Source organism: Dothidotthia symphoricarpi (assembly GCF_010015815.1).
Source record: "Dothidotthia symphoricarpi CBS 119687 unplaced genomic scaffold P153scaffold_3, whole genome shotgun sequence".
In the NCBI taxonomy this organism is placed as follows: domain Eukaryota; kingdom Fungi; phylum Ascomycota; class Dothideomycetes; order Pleosporales; family Dothidotthiaceae; genus Dothidotthia; species Dothidotthia symphoricarpi.
The window spans coordinates 1223250-1240072 of record NW_022985010.1 but is presented as its reverse complement, the minus strand read 5'-3'; the positions used below and the strand labels follow the sequence as shown (position 1 = coordinate 1240072).

Sequence of the window (16823 nt, the reverse complement as noted above, 5' to 3'; positions counted from 1 at the left end):
TACCTTAAAAAGAGCTAAATTAGATAGTCTAAGTTACTAGTAGGTATACCTATTCTTTTTACTAAAAAGAAAGATAGGACCTTATAGCTCTATATAAATTATAAAGGCTTTAATAAAGTTACTATTAAAAATAGATACTCTTTACTTCTTATCTTAGAATTATTAGATAAATTAGCTAAGGCTAAGTTTTATATAAAACTAGATATTAGAAATACTTACTATAGGATTAGAATAAAAGAAAGTAATAAGTAGAAAACTATATTTTAAATAAAATATAGTTATTTTAAGTATACTATTATACTTTTTAGCCTTATAAATTTACCTACGTAGTTCTAAGCCTATATAAACTAAGCTCTTAAAGAGCTAGTAGATATATTATATATAGTATATTTTAATAATATTCTAATCTTCTTAGATACTAAAAAGGAATATAAAGTATGTATTTATAAAGTATTAAAAAGATTATATAAAGCTAAGCTATTTATAAAGCTAAGTAAGTATATATAGTATAAAAAGAAGACTAAATTCCTAAGGTATATAGTATACCTATAAAGAGTAAAAGTTAATATTAGTAAGGTATAAACTATCTAAGAATAGCTACTTTTATAAACAGTATATAATATTTATATTTTTATTAGCTTTATAAACTACTATTAGAAGTTTATTAAAGAATTCTTATAAGTAGCACTTTCTTTAATAAAATTAACTTAAAAAGGCCTAAATACAGCTAAGAAAGGCTATATATAATAAAAAAATAAAAGTTAAATCTTTAATATTAAAAATAATAGTTAAAGAAACTTCTAAGAGCTTAAGAATACCTTTCTAAAGGTACTAATCCTAACCTACTTTAAGTAGGACTAACCTATATATATAAAGGTTAATAGATCTAGTAAAGTAGTATCTAGTATACTAAGCTAGTTATCTATCTAAAAAAGAAATAATTTAGTTTAAAAACTAGTAAACTTCTTTTTAAAAAAATTAAATAAAATTAAGTTTAGATATAATACTTATAATAAGAAACTACTAGCTATAGTAGTAAGTTTAAACTACTAAAGGTATTACTTATAAAGTATATCCTTTAAACTTCTAATAAACTACTATAACCTTAAATAGTTTATAGATATAAAGGTTTTAAACTAAAGATAGGTTTACTCTTACTAAAAGCTTATAAAGTATAACTTTATTATTAAATATTAACCTAAGGTAATAAACCTAGCTAATAGACTATTAAGAAAGCTAAACTATATAGTAGTAACTTAAAACCTAGACTAGAAATATAATAAAACTTTTATAAACTTAATAAAGAACTTACTAACTAAGGTAGGAATTAATAAACTTTTATTAATCTACTTTATTACTATATAAAGTAAACGTATTAGAGAGAACTATTAAGAACTTTAATATATAAATAAATTAGTAAGATAGAATAGTAGGCTTAGACTAAAGCCTAAATTAGTAAAATCTAATCTAGAAGGTTTAAGTTTAGGATCTTTTAACTTATTTAATAATTTAAAAGCTAAAGTAGCCTAAATTAGTATATAAGGGCTAGAATTAGAACTAGAAAAGGTTATAATTCTTATTATACTAGAATTAAAGTTATTAGTACTAAAAGAATATTATAATAATCTAATAGTAGGCTATTTTAGCTAAAAGAAGATACTAAAGAAGCTTTAGTATAAGTATTAGTAAATAAATATATTAAAAGACATAGTAGACTACTATATAAACTATAAATATTATAAAAGGTTAGTTATACTAAAATACTAACTAAATAGGCTTCTTTAACCTCTAAAACTACTTTTAGAGCTATAAAAAGACGTAACTATAGACTTTATTATAGAACTACCTACTAGTAGATATCTAAAGTAGGTATATAATTTAATTCTAGTAATTATATATAAACTTACTAAAATATTCTATTATATCTTAGTAAGAGTAGATTAAACTAGAGTAGACCTAGCCTATATATAAGTAAGAAAAATTATCTAACTTTATAAAGTACCTAAAACTATAATTTCTAACTAAGGTCCTCTAATAAACTTAAAGTTATAAAATATATTTAACTATTACTTAAACTTTAAAAGAATCTTAACCTCTACTTACTACTCTTAGATAGATAGTTAAACTAAAAAGTAAAACTAAACTTTAAAGTAGTACCTTTAGTACTTCTATTATTTAGAATAAAATAATTAGGTACTATAGATCCTAATTATAGAATTTACCTATAATAATAGTATATATATAATAACTAGAGTTACTCTATTCTAAGCCTACTATAAAGTATACCTAAAAGCTTCTAATTAGCCTAATTAGCTCTTTAGAGAAGGTAAAGCCCTCCTAAGAAATAGCCTAGCAGTAAAAGTAATAGTACTATAGGTAGAGTATAAGAGAAAGTTCCTAGTTTTAAATAAATACTAAAAGAAATATACTAATAGAAAGAAACTTTACTATAAATTTAAGGTAAAGAATAAAGTTTTTATATTAAACTAGTATATAAGGTCTACCTAACTAAAAAAGAAACTTAATTAAAAGATATTAGAACTTAGAAAGATTATAGGCTAAATTAGCTTAACTATATTTAAGGTTAATCTCTTAGAAGTAAATAATACCTATCTAGTTTATTATATATTCCTATTAGAACCTTATATAAAAAGAGGGATAATTCTATATAATAAACTCCTACTTATAAATACGCTCTAAGAAATAGAAGATAATATCTATAATATAAAAAGAGTAGTTAATAGGAGATAAAATAGTATAGGTATATAAAAATACCTAGTAAAGTAGAATAGCTACCTAGAAAATAAGAACTTTTAAAAAGCTAAAATAAATCTAAGTAAGAAAATACTTATAGTATTCTAAAATAGGGTTAAAGTAGTCTTAAGATATATTAAAAGAAACAATAGGCTAACTTAAGTATAATTTTAAAATAAACTTTCTAAAAGAAGAAAGATAGAACTATAAAAAAATATTTATATAGCTACCTTTCTTTATTTTTACCTACTTAGTAGGATTTTTATAAAGTTTAATAATGCTATACTTAGTAGTTAGAATTCTTAGAGTAGAATCTAATAAATTAACTTTAAAAGTAAATGTAAGAAATTACTAAGTTAAATAAAATACTTAATACTACTATATAAATCTAGGATTAAGAAAGGAAATTAGAATAAATTAGTATAAATTATTAATTATATTTATAAGAGAGTATAAAGGGTACTTTCTAAGCCTTTAGAGTATATAGATAGAGTATATAATACTAATACTCTAAAAATAAAACTAATATTCTCTAAATTATAAGAAAGGTACTTATATAGCCTTACCTATACTAATTCCTACTAATTTTTATTAATTTTAGCTAAACTTAGAGCTTTTTCTTCTTTTTACTACTAGTAAAAGCCTTCTTAGCTAAAGTATACTTAGTATTAGTTATAGCTACCTTCTTAGTAGTATTAGTAGTAGTAAGAGTAGCTTTAGCTATAATTTAAGCCTTTTAAACTAGCTTAAGATTAGTTTTACTTATACTATATATACTATAGTAAGCCTAGAATAATTAAAGCTAATTCTTACTAATCTTAGCTAAAGAAACTTTATAGAATAATATAACTTCTTTCTAGAAGTTAAATTAGCTTCTTTATTATTAAAAGCCTTTAAAGTATACTTAGTAGCCTAATCCTTCTTTTTAAAAGCCTTTTTAAAATAATTAGAACTAGTAGTAAATATACTAGATTAAGTAGATATACTAAGCTTTAGACTACTAGTATAAAGAGTTAAATTCTTTACCTAAGGCTTATACTTACTATATAAAGTTAGTTAAAGCTAATTTAAGCTAATTAAAAAAAGAAGTAGTACTTATATAAATATATTAAATAGAATATAACTAGTAACCTTCTTAATAATCTTCTTATAGGTAAGCTTCTTCTTTAGAGAGATAATAACCTTTACTTTACTACTTTTACTAGTTTTACTTTTAAGTTTATTAACCTAGATAAAACTAAGGTAGTAGGCTAAAATATAGTAAGTAAGCTTACTAAGATTCTTATTAAAACTTTTAAAAGTATTAGGTAGCTAAAAGAAGTATTAGTTAAGCTATACTAAGCTAATTTCTACTACTTTACTTACTATAAAATAATCTTAGCCTAACTAAAGATACTAAAGATAGTAATAGAAGTAAATACTATTAACTTTTATTAGATATTACTCTTAAGCCTTAATATTAAACTTATAGCCTTTATAGTTATTATTAAGCTTACTATTAGAATAAGTATTAATATATTATATATATAGGTACTAAGTACGCTATTTATTAGCCTTAGTAGATATAATATAATAGGTCTTAGCCTAATTACTAGCTATTATATACTTAGTAAAGAAGTAGTTATAGTAGTCTTATTATAGATATATTAACTAACTATTATACTAAATAGGCCTAAACTCTACTAATCTAAGCTAATTCTAACTAATTTCTATACCTCTAAATTAAAGAAAATACTTACTTATTAAGAAGTTAGTAGAAGGTAGGTAGAGGATTTTAAAGTAAAATATAATTATATACTATTTAGTACTAGGAGCTAGGGCTACGCCTTAGGAGCCTACTTAAGGTAAAAGAAAAGTAAAAGTATTTACTTAGAATTACTATATTTACTCTAATATAATTATAAATAGTTACTAAACTCCTTTAACTACTCTTAATTAGCCTAATAAGGTATAGATTAAACCTTTACGCCTGATATACTAGTATATAAGATAATATAATAGTATACTCTTATATAAATACTTCTATAGGTTTATTAAAATAGTAAACTTCTAAGAGGAGAATAATATTAGGTAAGTATAGACGTAGTACTTCTTCTTTAGGCTCTAGTAACTAACTAAGTAGGCCTTAGTATATACGTATATAAATATCCCTACTAAGGAATAGTAGGTTTCTTAGTAATTTATCTTATTATATATTAAATACTATTATCCTATCTTTACTATACTATATTACTACTATAACTAAGTCTTATAGCTTTACTTATAGTTCTTATAGTAAGTAACTTCTAGTTTAGGTAATTTAGCTCTTTTTTATTTCTTTTAGTTTATAATCTAGCTATCTAGATAGTCTATTAGCTAAGTTAGTTCTTTCTAGCTAGTATTAGATAAAGAAGTTAAAAGTAGCTAACTATTCTACCTACTAGGCTTACCTTTAGGTAAGGGCCTTAGTTATTATAAACTCTTAAAGATTTATATAGTCTATTAATAGAGTAATATTATAGGTAGTGCCTTTAAGGTAGTACCTTTAGTATTTAAATACTTCTACTATTACTAGTAGCTTTTTATTATAGGTATTATAGTTTTTCTCTATATTTATTATCTTCCTTAAGTAGAACGCTATAGAATACTATTAGTTCTTTCTACTTAGGCCTAGGCTTAGTTAGCTAAGAATACCTAAGATTATAAACTCTAAGGCGTTTATTTCTATTTTATATAGTTATACTAGTTTTAAATATACTAGTACTAGTTCTTTTATAAATATTTCCTTTAAAGTTTAGAAGGCCTAGATTTCTTTAAGTTTAAGATCTATCTAGTAAGATTTCTTCTTTTTCTATAAGTAGCTCCTCTTTACTATATTAGAAAGTCTCTATATAAGTATATATAAGGTAGAAGTAATTTAAAAGAACCTATTTATAAAGTACCTATAGTAGTTTATAAAACTAAAAAAGATCCTAATTTTATAAATAAACCTTAAAATTAGCTAAAATTAGATAGAACTAACTTAGTTAGCTTCTATTTCTACTCCTTCTAGTATAACTATATAACCTAGGTATCTTACCTTCCTTATATAAAACTTATACTTAAAGAGTTTAGTATAGAGTCTATAGTATATTAATCTACCTAAAACTTATTTAATCTATCTAATATAATCTTTCTTTAAAATAAAGTAAATTAGAATATTATTTAAGTATATAATATAATATATATCTAGTAGATCTAATAGCACTAAGTTAATAAAGCTTTAGAAAACTATAAGTATATTAGTAAGTTTAAATAGTATTATAATATATTTAAAGTAACTATATCTTATTTAAAATATAATCTTCTATTTATCTTCTTTCTTAATTTAGATATAGTAGTATATATTATATAGGTCTAGTTTTATATAGATCTAGGCTAATTTTAAGTAATCTAGTAATTCCTTAATAAGAGAAAAAAGATACCTATTTTTTACTATAACTATATTTAGCCCTCTATAGTTTATATAAAGTTAGAGTATTCTATCCTTTTTCTTTATAAATAAGATAAGTAAACCTATAAGTAAAGTAGACTAGTATATCTATCTCTTTTTAAAGTTCTTTTAGATATAGTTATATAGTACTTCTAACTCTATAGCTAAAAGGCTATAAAGTAGCCTATATAAAATAGTCTTTTTCTTCTTTAGGTTTATAGCTATTTTATAGAGTCTATATTTTACTAGAATACTAGAAGCTTCTTTAAAGAAAGCTTATTTAAGGTCTCTTTAATAGGCCTAAGGTATAGTAAGGTATTTTTTTATATTTTAGTTTATTAGAGTTACTACTAATATATATACTTAGTAATTATTATCTTAGAGTATTTTAGAGAATTAGGTAGTATTTTTTAAGTTTATTTTCTTAAACCTTTTCTAGCCTTTCTAGTATTAGATTATTTTATTTATAAAGTTTAAACTTAGGTTCTATTTCTTTAACTAAAGTATACCTAAGATTATATTAAAGTTATCTATATTACTAATAGTAAAAGTGCTTAATTTAGTCTTATATACTCCTTAAGAGTTTAATACTAGGTATTTTACTTTATACTTCTTTTATACTTAAAGTATTTAGTTATTTAGAGTTTTAAAGGTTTATACTTAGTTAAGCTTAACTTCTAGCCTTACTACCTTAGTAATTCTTAAGCTAATAAAGTTAGCCTCTACTTTATAGTCTAGTAGAGCTTTAATCTTTTATAGTTTAGTAGTTTCTTAGATATACTTATCTAAAGTAATTAAGGTTAATTCTAGGTACTCTAAAGTAATCTTTCTTATACTAGTTATAGCTACTACTAGTTCTACTAAGTATATAATATTTTTTATAAAGTATATAGGTAAAGGCTTTATAGGTAGCCTTTTCTCTCTTATTTACTATCCCTCTAAGGGTATTATACTTTTAGGTAGCCTAGTTTCTAATATATCTAATATAAGAATTCTCTATTCTTAGAGTAGTTAGGTATCTAGTTATAAGTAAGTAGGTATATTTCTAGTTTATCTAATCTATATAGTATATTCTTACTTTATTACTATTTAGGTTTCTTTTTCTAGTTTAGGTTTTTCTTTATTAAGATTAACCTAGCTTACCTTTATATATATAGGTTTTAGTAGTATTAGTTAGCTACTTTCTCTAGTAGAATAAGGCTATTAAATTATTAAAGATTTAGTTTTATTTACTTCTTAATATTAAAGCTAAGTACTATATAGTATTTATAGACTTAGTTTATATTATTATTATATAGTAAAGCTCTATTAACCTCTTTTTAAAGGTTTTTAAGCTATTTTAGAAGTTTTATAAAGAAGTATTAGCTCTATTAGGTTTACTTAATCTTATTTCTAGTCTTCTATTTCTTAATCTAAAGTATTTCTAAGTAATCTAGTATAATTTCTTTTATATAAGGCTATATTACTATTAGGTCTTTTATTTCTTCTAAGAAAAGAATAACTTTATATTTCTAAACTTTAACCTCTATATCTTTTATATAGGTAAGTATAAACTAGGTTTATACTAAATTTATTATAAGTTTTATAGGTTCTATTATATACCTCTTATATTTATAAACCTACTTATTATATAAGCTTTAGGTTCTTTTATTAAAGCTTACTAGTAGCTCTAGCTTAAAGAGGGCTAGCTTAAATAAGCCTTAAATAAAGTAATCTAGAGTTTCTTAGAAAAACTAGATATATATACTACTAAAAGTAATTTAGCCTACTTTAATTTCTATCCTTTTTATATATATAGTATTAATTTTAGCCTTTAATTTTATTACCTTTAAGAGTTTAGTTTCTTTTTAAAGGATTATATCTAGTTTAGCCTTATTAAAAAAAAGTAAAGCCTTTTCTATTATTACTAATATAAGTATAGGTTTTATAGGCTATTCTTCTGTAATTAAGCCTGACTTAGATATATAAAGAGTTATAGTACCTAGGTTAACTTCTTTAGAAGTAATACTAGTAGTATAGGTAATAACTATTATAAATTTATCTTAATAGTTATAAGTAGAGAATTATATTATAGAAATAAGATATAGTAATATAAGACTATTTAGATTTAATCCTTTAATAAGCTATCTAGGTACTACTAGAGCTATATATATATAGGTAAAATAAGGTCTCTTCTAGTTTTAGGTAATCTTAGGTAATCTAGACCTATCTAGTACTATTAAGAGTTAGTAGGTCTAGCGCTATAGAGTATACTCTAGGTAGAGAGGTTCTAGGTACTATAGTATAGCTAGGACTATAATATAGAATTAGCTATTATAGTAATACTAAAAGAAACTTAGATTTAGGCTTAAAAATAGTAGTAATATAGTAATTATAAGTATAAGAATTTAGTATAATTTAAGCTACCTTATTATTATATATTAGTATATTTATTTTACTAGAAAAAGCTAATCCTACTTATACTTATATACCTATAATAGCTATTTATAAAAGCTATTAATGCCTTAGGTAGCTTATAGAAGCTAAGTTATAAAAGTATACTTATATACTTTAATATATAAAATCTTACTTTTAAAATAACTATATAATTATAACTATTATTATTATAGCTAATCTAGTTTATAAAGTCTTATCTACTTAATAATATAGCTATACTTACTTTATATATAAAAAGCCTCTTTAAGAGCTTTTATAATAAAGCTTTTTACTATATTACTATATAATTACTACTATTTACTATACTATTTAAGGTACCTAAAGCTCTTTAATAGTAGCTTTCTTTAGTTAAAATATATAATAAAGTAAACTAAAAAAGGCTTATAAGTATAGAAGTAGTAAAATAAGTAGCTAATACTTTATTATATAAAATTATATAACTATTAAGTAATAAAACTAATAATAGTATATTATTTAGTATAGTATATAATATACTATAAAGTCTATAAAAGCTTATATATAATAGTAAAGCTATTAAAATAGAGCTACTTAAGTAAGTACTTATACTTAAGCTTAAACTTAAGCTAATACTAAAGCTTATATTAAAGCTTATACTTAAGCTTACTTACAGCTTTACTTAAGAAATATATAAATTTATAAAGTAATACTAAAGGCTTTAGTAAAAGCCTTATTAAATATAAATAATACTTACTTATAATAACTTTAATAAGCTTAAAAGAGCTATAAGTAAAGTAGTACTACTAAAGAAGTATAAGTAGCTTACTAAAATACTTAAGATAATACTTTTAAAGTTATTTAAAATACCTACTAAATAGTATATAAAGAGTAAGTAAGTTATATATAAAATTAGTAAGGCTATATATAAGTTATATAATAAATAGATAATAGTTAGGCTAGTAATTATAGTACTAAACTTACTACCTTCTATAGCTATATAATAACTTTTAATAATATAATTTTATTATTTTAATACTAAAAGGTATTTTAGTATACTTATTTTAGTAATTATATAATATAAAATCTTAATTTTTTTAGTATTATAGTATTAAATCTTATAAGTAGTAGTTTCTTTAAATTATTTTAAATATTTTATTTTTTTACTTATTTAACTTTTATTTTTACTTTACTATTACTATAAGACTTATAATTCTAGGCTGCCTTATATAGCTTATTTAGTATTATTTTATATATACTAAATTAAATAATCTATTTTTCTATCTACTAAGTAGTTTATATATATATATATAATAAAGATTACTACTAACTATTATTAAAACTTTAATTTTAACTAATAAAAGTAGTATCTTTAGTAAAGCTAATTAGCTAAAAAAAGTTCTTTTATAAGCTAAAGAGAAAAAAGTAATAGCTTAAGCTAGGTATTTTACCTATAAAAGAGTTATACTTAAAATAAAAGGTAAGGCTATATATTTTTAAAGTTTTTTTTTATAAATTAAAAGTTTAAATCTAGGTTAAAGTAATTTATTAATTCTTATTAATTCTTATAAGTTAGTATTAAAAATATAGTATAAATTTAATTTTTAAAAGAGTAAAGGAAGATTTAGTAGTAATAGCCTATATAAATAATTCCTATTATATAGATTCTTAAGATTACGTAGATGTTGCGCTAGTACTTAAAATAGAAGCCTATCTAAACTATACTTTTTAATTGTACTGTCCGGAGACTATCTAAAGATTCTCTACTGTCAAATCAATCTGCTTACGTCACTGCATGTAACGAATAAGAGGTGCAGCGTCCAGCCACCCCCTCCCAGGTCCACCTTGGATATACATCCTCCGTACGTTATATCGAAGTATTGAACACGTTGTGGCTGCGGCGTTAGGAAGAGGTTGGTCTTCGTCGCTGACAAATGTGTGGGCGTTGCGTCATTTTTGCTGATTCTACAACTCTCAGCTTCGAAATCATCGAAACTTGACCGCGGAGTTGACACTATGGCATCTTTTAGTTTGCGTATATATATGGCTTGGGGCGTCGATAGCAAAATGACATCTCAAATCCAGCCATATCGTTCTCGCCATTCGAATCATTCAACATCATACCTTTTTTTTAAAGTACACTAGATTAGAATCTATCAACGACAACATGTCCGACTCCCGCCTGTTCAAGCCTCTCAAGGTGGGCTCGATCGAGCTCAAGAACCGCGTCGCTATGGCGCCTTTAACGCGATTCCGCGCCAGCGACGAGCACAACATCCTGCCCATGGCCGCCGACTACTACGGTCAACGGGCCTCTGCACCAGGAACTCTACTCATCACTGAGGGCACATTCATCACCGAGAAGCACGGTGGTTACCCCAACGTTCCCGGTATCTACAACCAAGAGCAAATCGAGGCATGGAAAAAAGTCACCGACGCCGTACACGCAAAGGGAAGCTTCATCTACATGCAGCTCTGGGCTGTCGGCCGCGTCGCAAACAAAGACTTTGCCCAAAGCAAAGGCATCACAGTCATGAGTTCGAGCGCGACACAACTCAACGATGAGCACGCGGTACCAAAGGAAATGACAAAAGAAGACATCGACTCCACCGTCTCGGCACACGCCCAAGCGGCCAAAAACGCCATCGCGGCTGGTTTCGACGGCGTGGAAATCCACGGCGCAGGCGGCTACCTCGTCGACCAGTTCTCGCAAGACGCATGCAACAAGCGCACCGACTCGTACGGCGGCAGCGTAGAGAACCGGTCGCGCTTCGCCATCGAAATCGCGCAGGCCATCGTCGACGCTGTCGGCGCGGACCGCACAGGCATCCGACTCTCCCCCTTCAGCGACTTCCAGGGCATGAAGATGGAGGACCCGATCCCGCAGTTCTCCGACATCATCAAGAAGCTCAACAAGCTCAATCTGGCATATCTGCATCTCGTTGAATCGAGAGAAACCGGCAATGCGGACGTAGAAGGCTATGATGTGCTGAATGACTTGTTCCCGCTGTTTGACGGCCCGCTTCTTATCTCTGGCGGGCTTAAGCCGGATTCGAGTAAGAGGCTTGTCGATGAGGATATGAAGGATCGCGATGTTGTTGCCGTGTTTGGGCGGTACTTTATTAGCACACCGGATTTGGTGTACAGGCTTGAGAACGGTATCGATTTCAACCCGTATGACCGCGATACCTTCTACAAGGCGAAGAGCGCGGATGGGTATACGGATTATCCGTTCAGCAAGGAGTTCCAGGCCGCTAGCGCGAGTGCGTAGGAGTTGGATGGTTTTTGCATGTCCTCAAGTAATGACGCTTTACGATAGAATTCATGGTAGATAGATGGAAGGAGATTGGAGACTCGGGTAGACTACCGTACTTAATCAAAGATGACTAGAATCACTTGCTTTTTTTCTTGGGACAACGGCATTCCAATTTGGTTCATCCCATTGATTCGATGCGGTGCTGAAGGCAACAAGTAGCTCTTCACCTGACGTCGAACACGTCATTTAAGTGTGAATCCTGGAAGAAGAGGGAGGAAATGGACAGTATTCACTATGCTGTGGTCACTTTGGAATGGATAGGAGCAGAGAAGAATAGTATTCTCTTGGATTCTGGGATCCTGCGTAGGTATGTGGAAGGGGTGGCACGGAGATGTTTGTAGTCACTATGGTGTAAAATGACAAAATCGAAGAAATACATAAACATACAATTGATAGAGGAAAAGAGATCATTGCGTCTAATTGTGTGTGTGTGTATATACATACATATAAGGGAATAGAGAGACAGTCTTCATAAAGAAATGCACAATGTAAATACCCGCGATCGCGAATGAACGACGAAAACATCCCTCCCAACCAAGCAATTTGTAAAAGCCCCAAACTCCATCCCAGTCATCACCAAGAAAATCAGACCCAGGCCGTTAGAAAGAACATCAAACTACCGCGTCTAATACTGCAGCCACAACTCGTCACCATCCGCTGTGGACGGAGGCGGCACAGACCGTGGGCGAACCTCACAGCTGAACTTCCGCACCTCGACGCCTGCCCTCGCTGGGTCAGAGGTCGCAGTCGTGTTGCTTTGCAGCGAGGAGCGCGAGCCTGGGGCTACTGCCTGTGACCCATTCTCCTGGTTGGCTAGGGAGCTGAACTCGGGGTAGCGGTGCAAGTCAGTTGTTTCCGGCTGCGGGTAGGAGGCGGGCAGTTCTACGAGGTCTGGGCTGCCTTCTGTTGGAACGCTTTGTGTGTCTTGCGTGTCTTGTGCATCTTGTGCGTCTTGTGCGTCTTGGGGAGGCGAGGTTTGGGTTGGGAGCGGGGGGAGTTGCTGTAGAATGAACGATTCAGGGGATGCATCCTCGCCGCCCTGGTGATCGGCGACGGGGCCTATCTTGGGCGTCGGTGGCGCGTCGACGGGTAGTTTGTGGGAGGTCTGGCGGGAGAATATGCTATGTGAGGATAGAGGCCGGCTGGATTTCGCGGAGCTGATTGACATGCGTCTGGACTTCTCACAGCCGGATTCTAGGATGGCGAGCGTGGTGTTGATCTCGTTTTCTGTGTCGACGCTGCTGAGGTGGCTGTTGCGTGCTGAGAGGCCTCGCTCTGATGTCGATTCCAGTGACATGTGGGCTGCTTGAGGTGGTGTTAGTGTTGTGGGGAGCGGCCACTCTGCGGGTATTTGGGGAACCGGTGGGATGTCGCTGTCTACAAAGGTAACTCGACCAGAATTTACCAGAGAAGATTGTGATCCTCTCGACGAGTTGATCGATGATCGACTGGAGGCGTGCTTGGTCCTGAAACTGCTTGTTCTGTCTGAGGTTCTCGGGTTTGGAGAAGGGTGGCGTAGCGATTCAGCCAGAGTGCGAGAATCATCAAAGATGCATGACGATTGAGGCGAGACCAGACTGGCCTTGGATTGGAGTGTTGGTGAGATAGAGGACTGTTTGAGAGTCTTTTCGCTGGTCAAGTTGTTGACTGTGAGACGACTGCGACTGTAGTCACCTGACATTCTGGATCCGTTTGGAATGTGGAAGCGTAGATCGACACGAGATATGGCGAAAAGGCCGATGACGATGATCTCCGTGGCGAAGTTGAGCATGTAGAAGGTAACTTTGGTGTGATACCATCTCAGGGCGACGACCTGGCCCTCGGCATTGCGCGCGTGGTAAGGAGGAAGCCATGCCAAAACGCAACGGAAGATCTGTCCGATCGACAAAATGATGACCGCAATGATAAGAATCGTGATATTGGCTCTCAAACGGCCAGCACCAAACTTGTCGACTTCATGCCGCGGGAAAAGCAGCGAGAGGCCAACAACAACGAGCGGCGCGCAGCAGAAGGCTGAAAAGTACGTCTGGCCAGTGAGTTGCAGGGCTCGGAAGATTCGGAGCTTCTCTGGGTCGAGCGTGAAAGACTGCGATATCGACGCGACGATCAGCATGATTAGGCAGGAAACCAAGCATACTTCAGCAGCCCGGTGAAATATAAGATAGGCCTTGGACCACCCAAATTCGGCGTGCTGCGCGCGAATGATACGTTGTGTGAAGAACCAGTTTATCTCATACAAGATAATGGTTCCCACATAGACAAAGACGTTAGCGGCTATAGCTAGGCGTATGCTTGTCGGATGGCATGCCCATGCGATCCTCAGGCACATGGTGACTGTTCGAACTTTGCAAAGACCTGTTGAGAGTCAGTTTGAAGCAATTTGGTTGTGAGATCAGTTGACGAGGGATGCTTACCCAACAACGCGCCATTGAAGATGAATTTGTGTCCACGGCCCTTGTTCCTCTTGAGAATTGTTATATGGGTGGCACCGAGGATAACGTAGAGAACGAGTAAGACAACCGAAATGGGCACATCAGGAATCACCCAAGGTAAGCCGCCGAGACTTGCGTAAGTGGGAGCGTATGGACCTGATGCTCGCTTGCCCTGTATGATGGTCAGCATCAAACTCACTATACATCAAGATGTTCGATGTTGCTTACCAACGACAAGATCTGACCACCCAGTATTGAAGACATCTTGAAGGTGAAGAACGTGGTTTGGAACAGTGGAAAGGCAACCAGTTGGCTGTAACCACTGTGCGGGTGGCCTGGGGTATATCAAAACGGGGAGCATGGAACTACCAAGCCATGCGGTGCATTACCTTGGTTCGAATCTTGCATGGCCTGAGGGGCATACATCCGAACAGAGCTAGACGAATGACGCGTGAAAGGCAGATTGCAAATGACTGTGGTACACTCTATTGGAACGTCGTGTCTGGCATGAGATACGGCCATACTACACTCAGATCTACTTAGTCGCACGGCTCGCGTGGCCGACCCATATACGCTGCGCCTGTGCACGCATCTTATTGACAGGTAACCTCCGATCGACCGACTTCGATCGTGGTTGTAGTGGTTCACTTGTCGAGGAAATTTATGGTTCACATCTCCAGCCACTCCCAAGTTCCAACATCTATCTCTTTACTCCCAGCCATGTCTGGTATGAGAGGCTGTCGCCCACAGTCATTCAATGCCAATGTGTTGACGTTGTTGCACGATATGTGCTGTGCTGATGTTGTGTCGGGTCTCCACGTTTGCCGGATATGTTGATGGCGTTGGCGTTGATGTGGTGTTCGGTGAAAGCGTGTGGGGATCCCGTGATGACGTTTGGATCGGAGCCTCATGAACTGAACCTCCGATGTTTAATCATCAGTTCTAGACCTGGTTCAAGAATGAACGACGCCCAGAATTTACACGACCCCATGTCTCAGAGGCGAGAAGCGAGTCAGAACAGCGTCCAAGGATGATGGGAAAGGTGGGAAAGCGACCTTCTGGTGGGGGATTGCCATTGGCCCGGATAAACGCTTCGCCGATGCATTTCCATCTCAACACTCGATTCAAGGTCAATGTAGCTCGAACCCCTATATCACGAGAAGTCAATTCTACGCCGCCGTCTAGAAGCCCGAATTGAACAACCCGCGATACGGATCAAGGCGTATAACCAAATCTATACGAACCGCACATCCCGACCCCACGCCAATGCTCCTCCCTACCGATCAATCCACCGCATAACATAACCTCCGCAATGGCGCCCAAACCCACAAAACGCACCCCCAAACCCTCCACGAAACCCTCCACGAAACCCTCGACAAAACCCATCCCCCAACCCTTCGCGTCCGCCCCCGCGGCCCTCGCCCCCCTCCTCTCCACCTTCAACCCCACCCTCGTCTACATAACGCACATCGACCTGCAGCGCGCGCCGCGCAAGAAAGCCGTCTTCCAGCAAACCCTCGGGCTGAACCTGTTCTTCGTCGTCGCCCTAGCATGGCGCGCCTACTACATCGCGCCCTACTACTGGGCGATCCTGATGTCGCTGATGGGCAACCCCAACGAAACAACCATCATCTCCAGCCAGCACTCGCACGGGGAGCTGGCGTGGATGGCCATACGTCGCATGCTCACCTTCACCATGGACTACCTGCTCTTTGCCATCGTGGGGCCGTGGCCGTGGACGTTCTTCGCCGAGCGCCCTGGCAGCGTGGCGACGTGGCGCTGGACCGTCGGGTTTCGCGACGAGGAGGTGTATGTAAGGCAGAGTCGGGGGTGGGGGGGCAAAGATCTGCTCGGGGAGGCGGAGGGCAGCACGGGGAAAGCAGGCCAAGATAGTCCGTTCTTCAAGACGCGCATTTTGCCTGCTGTTGATGCGCAGCGGCTGCGCGAGAAGACGGGGTATCTGCTCATGGACAAGGACTTCGATCTCGACTTCTACGGCATGATTGCTGCGACGCAGCTCCTGGACCGCAAAGACATCACCATGGACATGCTGCGGAAAAGCGTATTCGTATGGATCGCCGATGCAAAGACAGACACTACACCAAAAGCCAAATCAAAAAAATCAAAAACAACCACAGAAGACGATGACGACCCCGAAGAAGAAGCCCCCGGCCAATGGGTAGTATGGGACTGCGGCCAACTCGACGCCAGCCTCGAAACCGACGCGGGCAAGAAAATCATCGCCTTCAAAGACCGCCTCACCGCCATGGGCAAGGAGAACTTGTTCTTCCGTTGGGTCGAGTTAATCCAATACGAAAGCGACGCGCCCGAAGGCTTCACGCCCGAGCGGCAGGTCGCCGCCGCGCAGAAAGCCAAGAAACTGTTCGCAGACCAGGGCGTCGATTTTGATGAGTTCAGTAGGGAGATTGGGGGGCTGGGCGCGTTGCCTGGTATGCAGTAGTGTAGCGAAGCGTAGCGT

General features: G+C 33.8%; 3 protein-coding genes across 3 annotated transcripts; 2 read left to right on the top strand and 1 right to left on the bottom strand.

Moving 5' to 3' along the window:
* Nucleotides 1-10378: 10378 nt before the first annotated feature.
* On the top strand, nucleotides 10379-11996 carry P153DRAFT_363713 (FMN-linked oxidoreductase). The gene is made up of 2 exons (XM_033667429.1): nucleotides 10379-10509; nucleotides 10575-11996. Exon 2 carries the CDS (start codon nucleotides 10764-10766, stop codon nucleotides 11865-11867), a length of 1104 nt encoding a protein of 367 aa, XP_033527926.1. The 5' UTR covers nucleotides 10379-10509; nucleotides 10575-10763; the 3' UTR covers nucleotides 11868-11996.
* Nucleotides 11997-12537: 541 nt separating this feature from the next.
* P153DRAFT_353878 (uncharacterized protein) lies at nucleotides 12538-14608 on the bottom strand (the record flags this gene model as incomplete). Its single annotated transcript, XM_033666467.1, has 3 exons — nucleotides 12538-14267; nucleotides 14327-14516; nucleotides 14573-14608. 3 exons carry the CDS (start codon nucleotides 14606-14608, stop codon nucleotides 12538-12540), a joined length of 1956 nt encoding a protein of 651 aa, XP_033527925.1.
* A 1048-nt stretch (nucleotides 14609-15656) lies between these two features.
* On the top strand, nucleotides 15657-16805 carry P153DRAFT_282529 (uncharacterized protein; the record flags this gene model as incomplete). Its single annotated transcript, XM_033663209.1, has 1 exon — nucleotides 15657-16805. The coding sequence occupies one exon, from the start codon at nucleotides 15657-15659 to the stop codon at nucleotides 16803-16805; it is 1149 nt and encodes a 382-aa protein (XP_033527924.1).
* Between the last annotated feature and the right edge of the window lie 18 nt (nucleotides 16806-16823).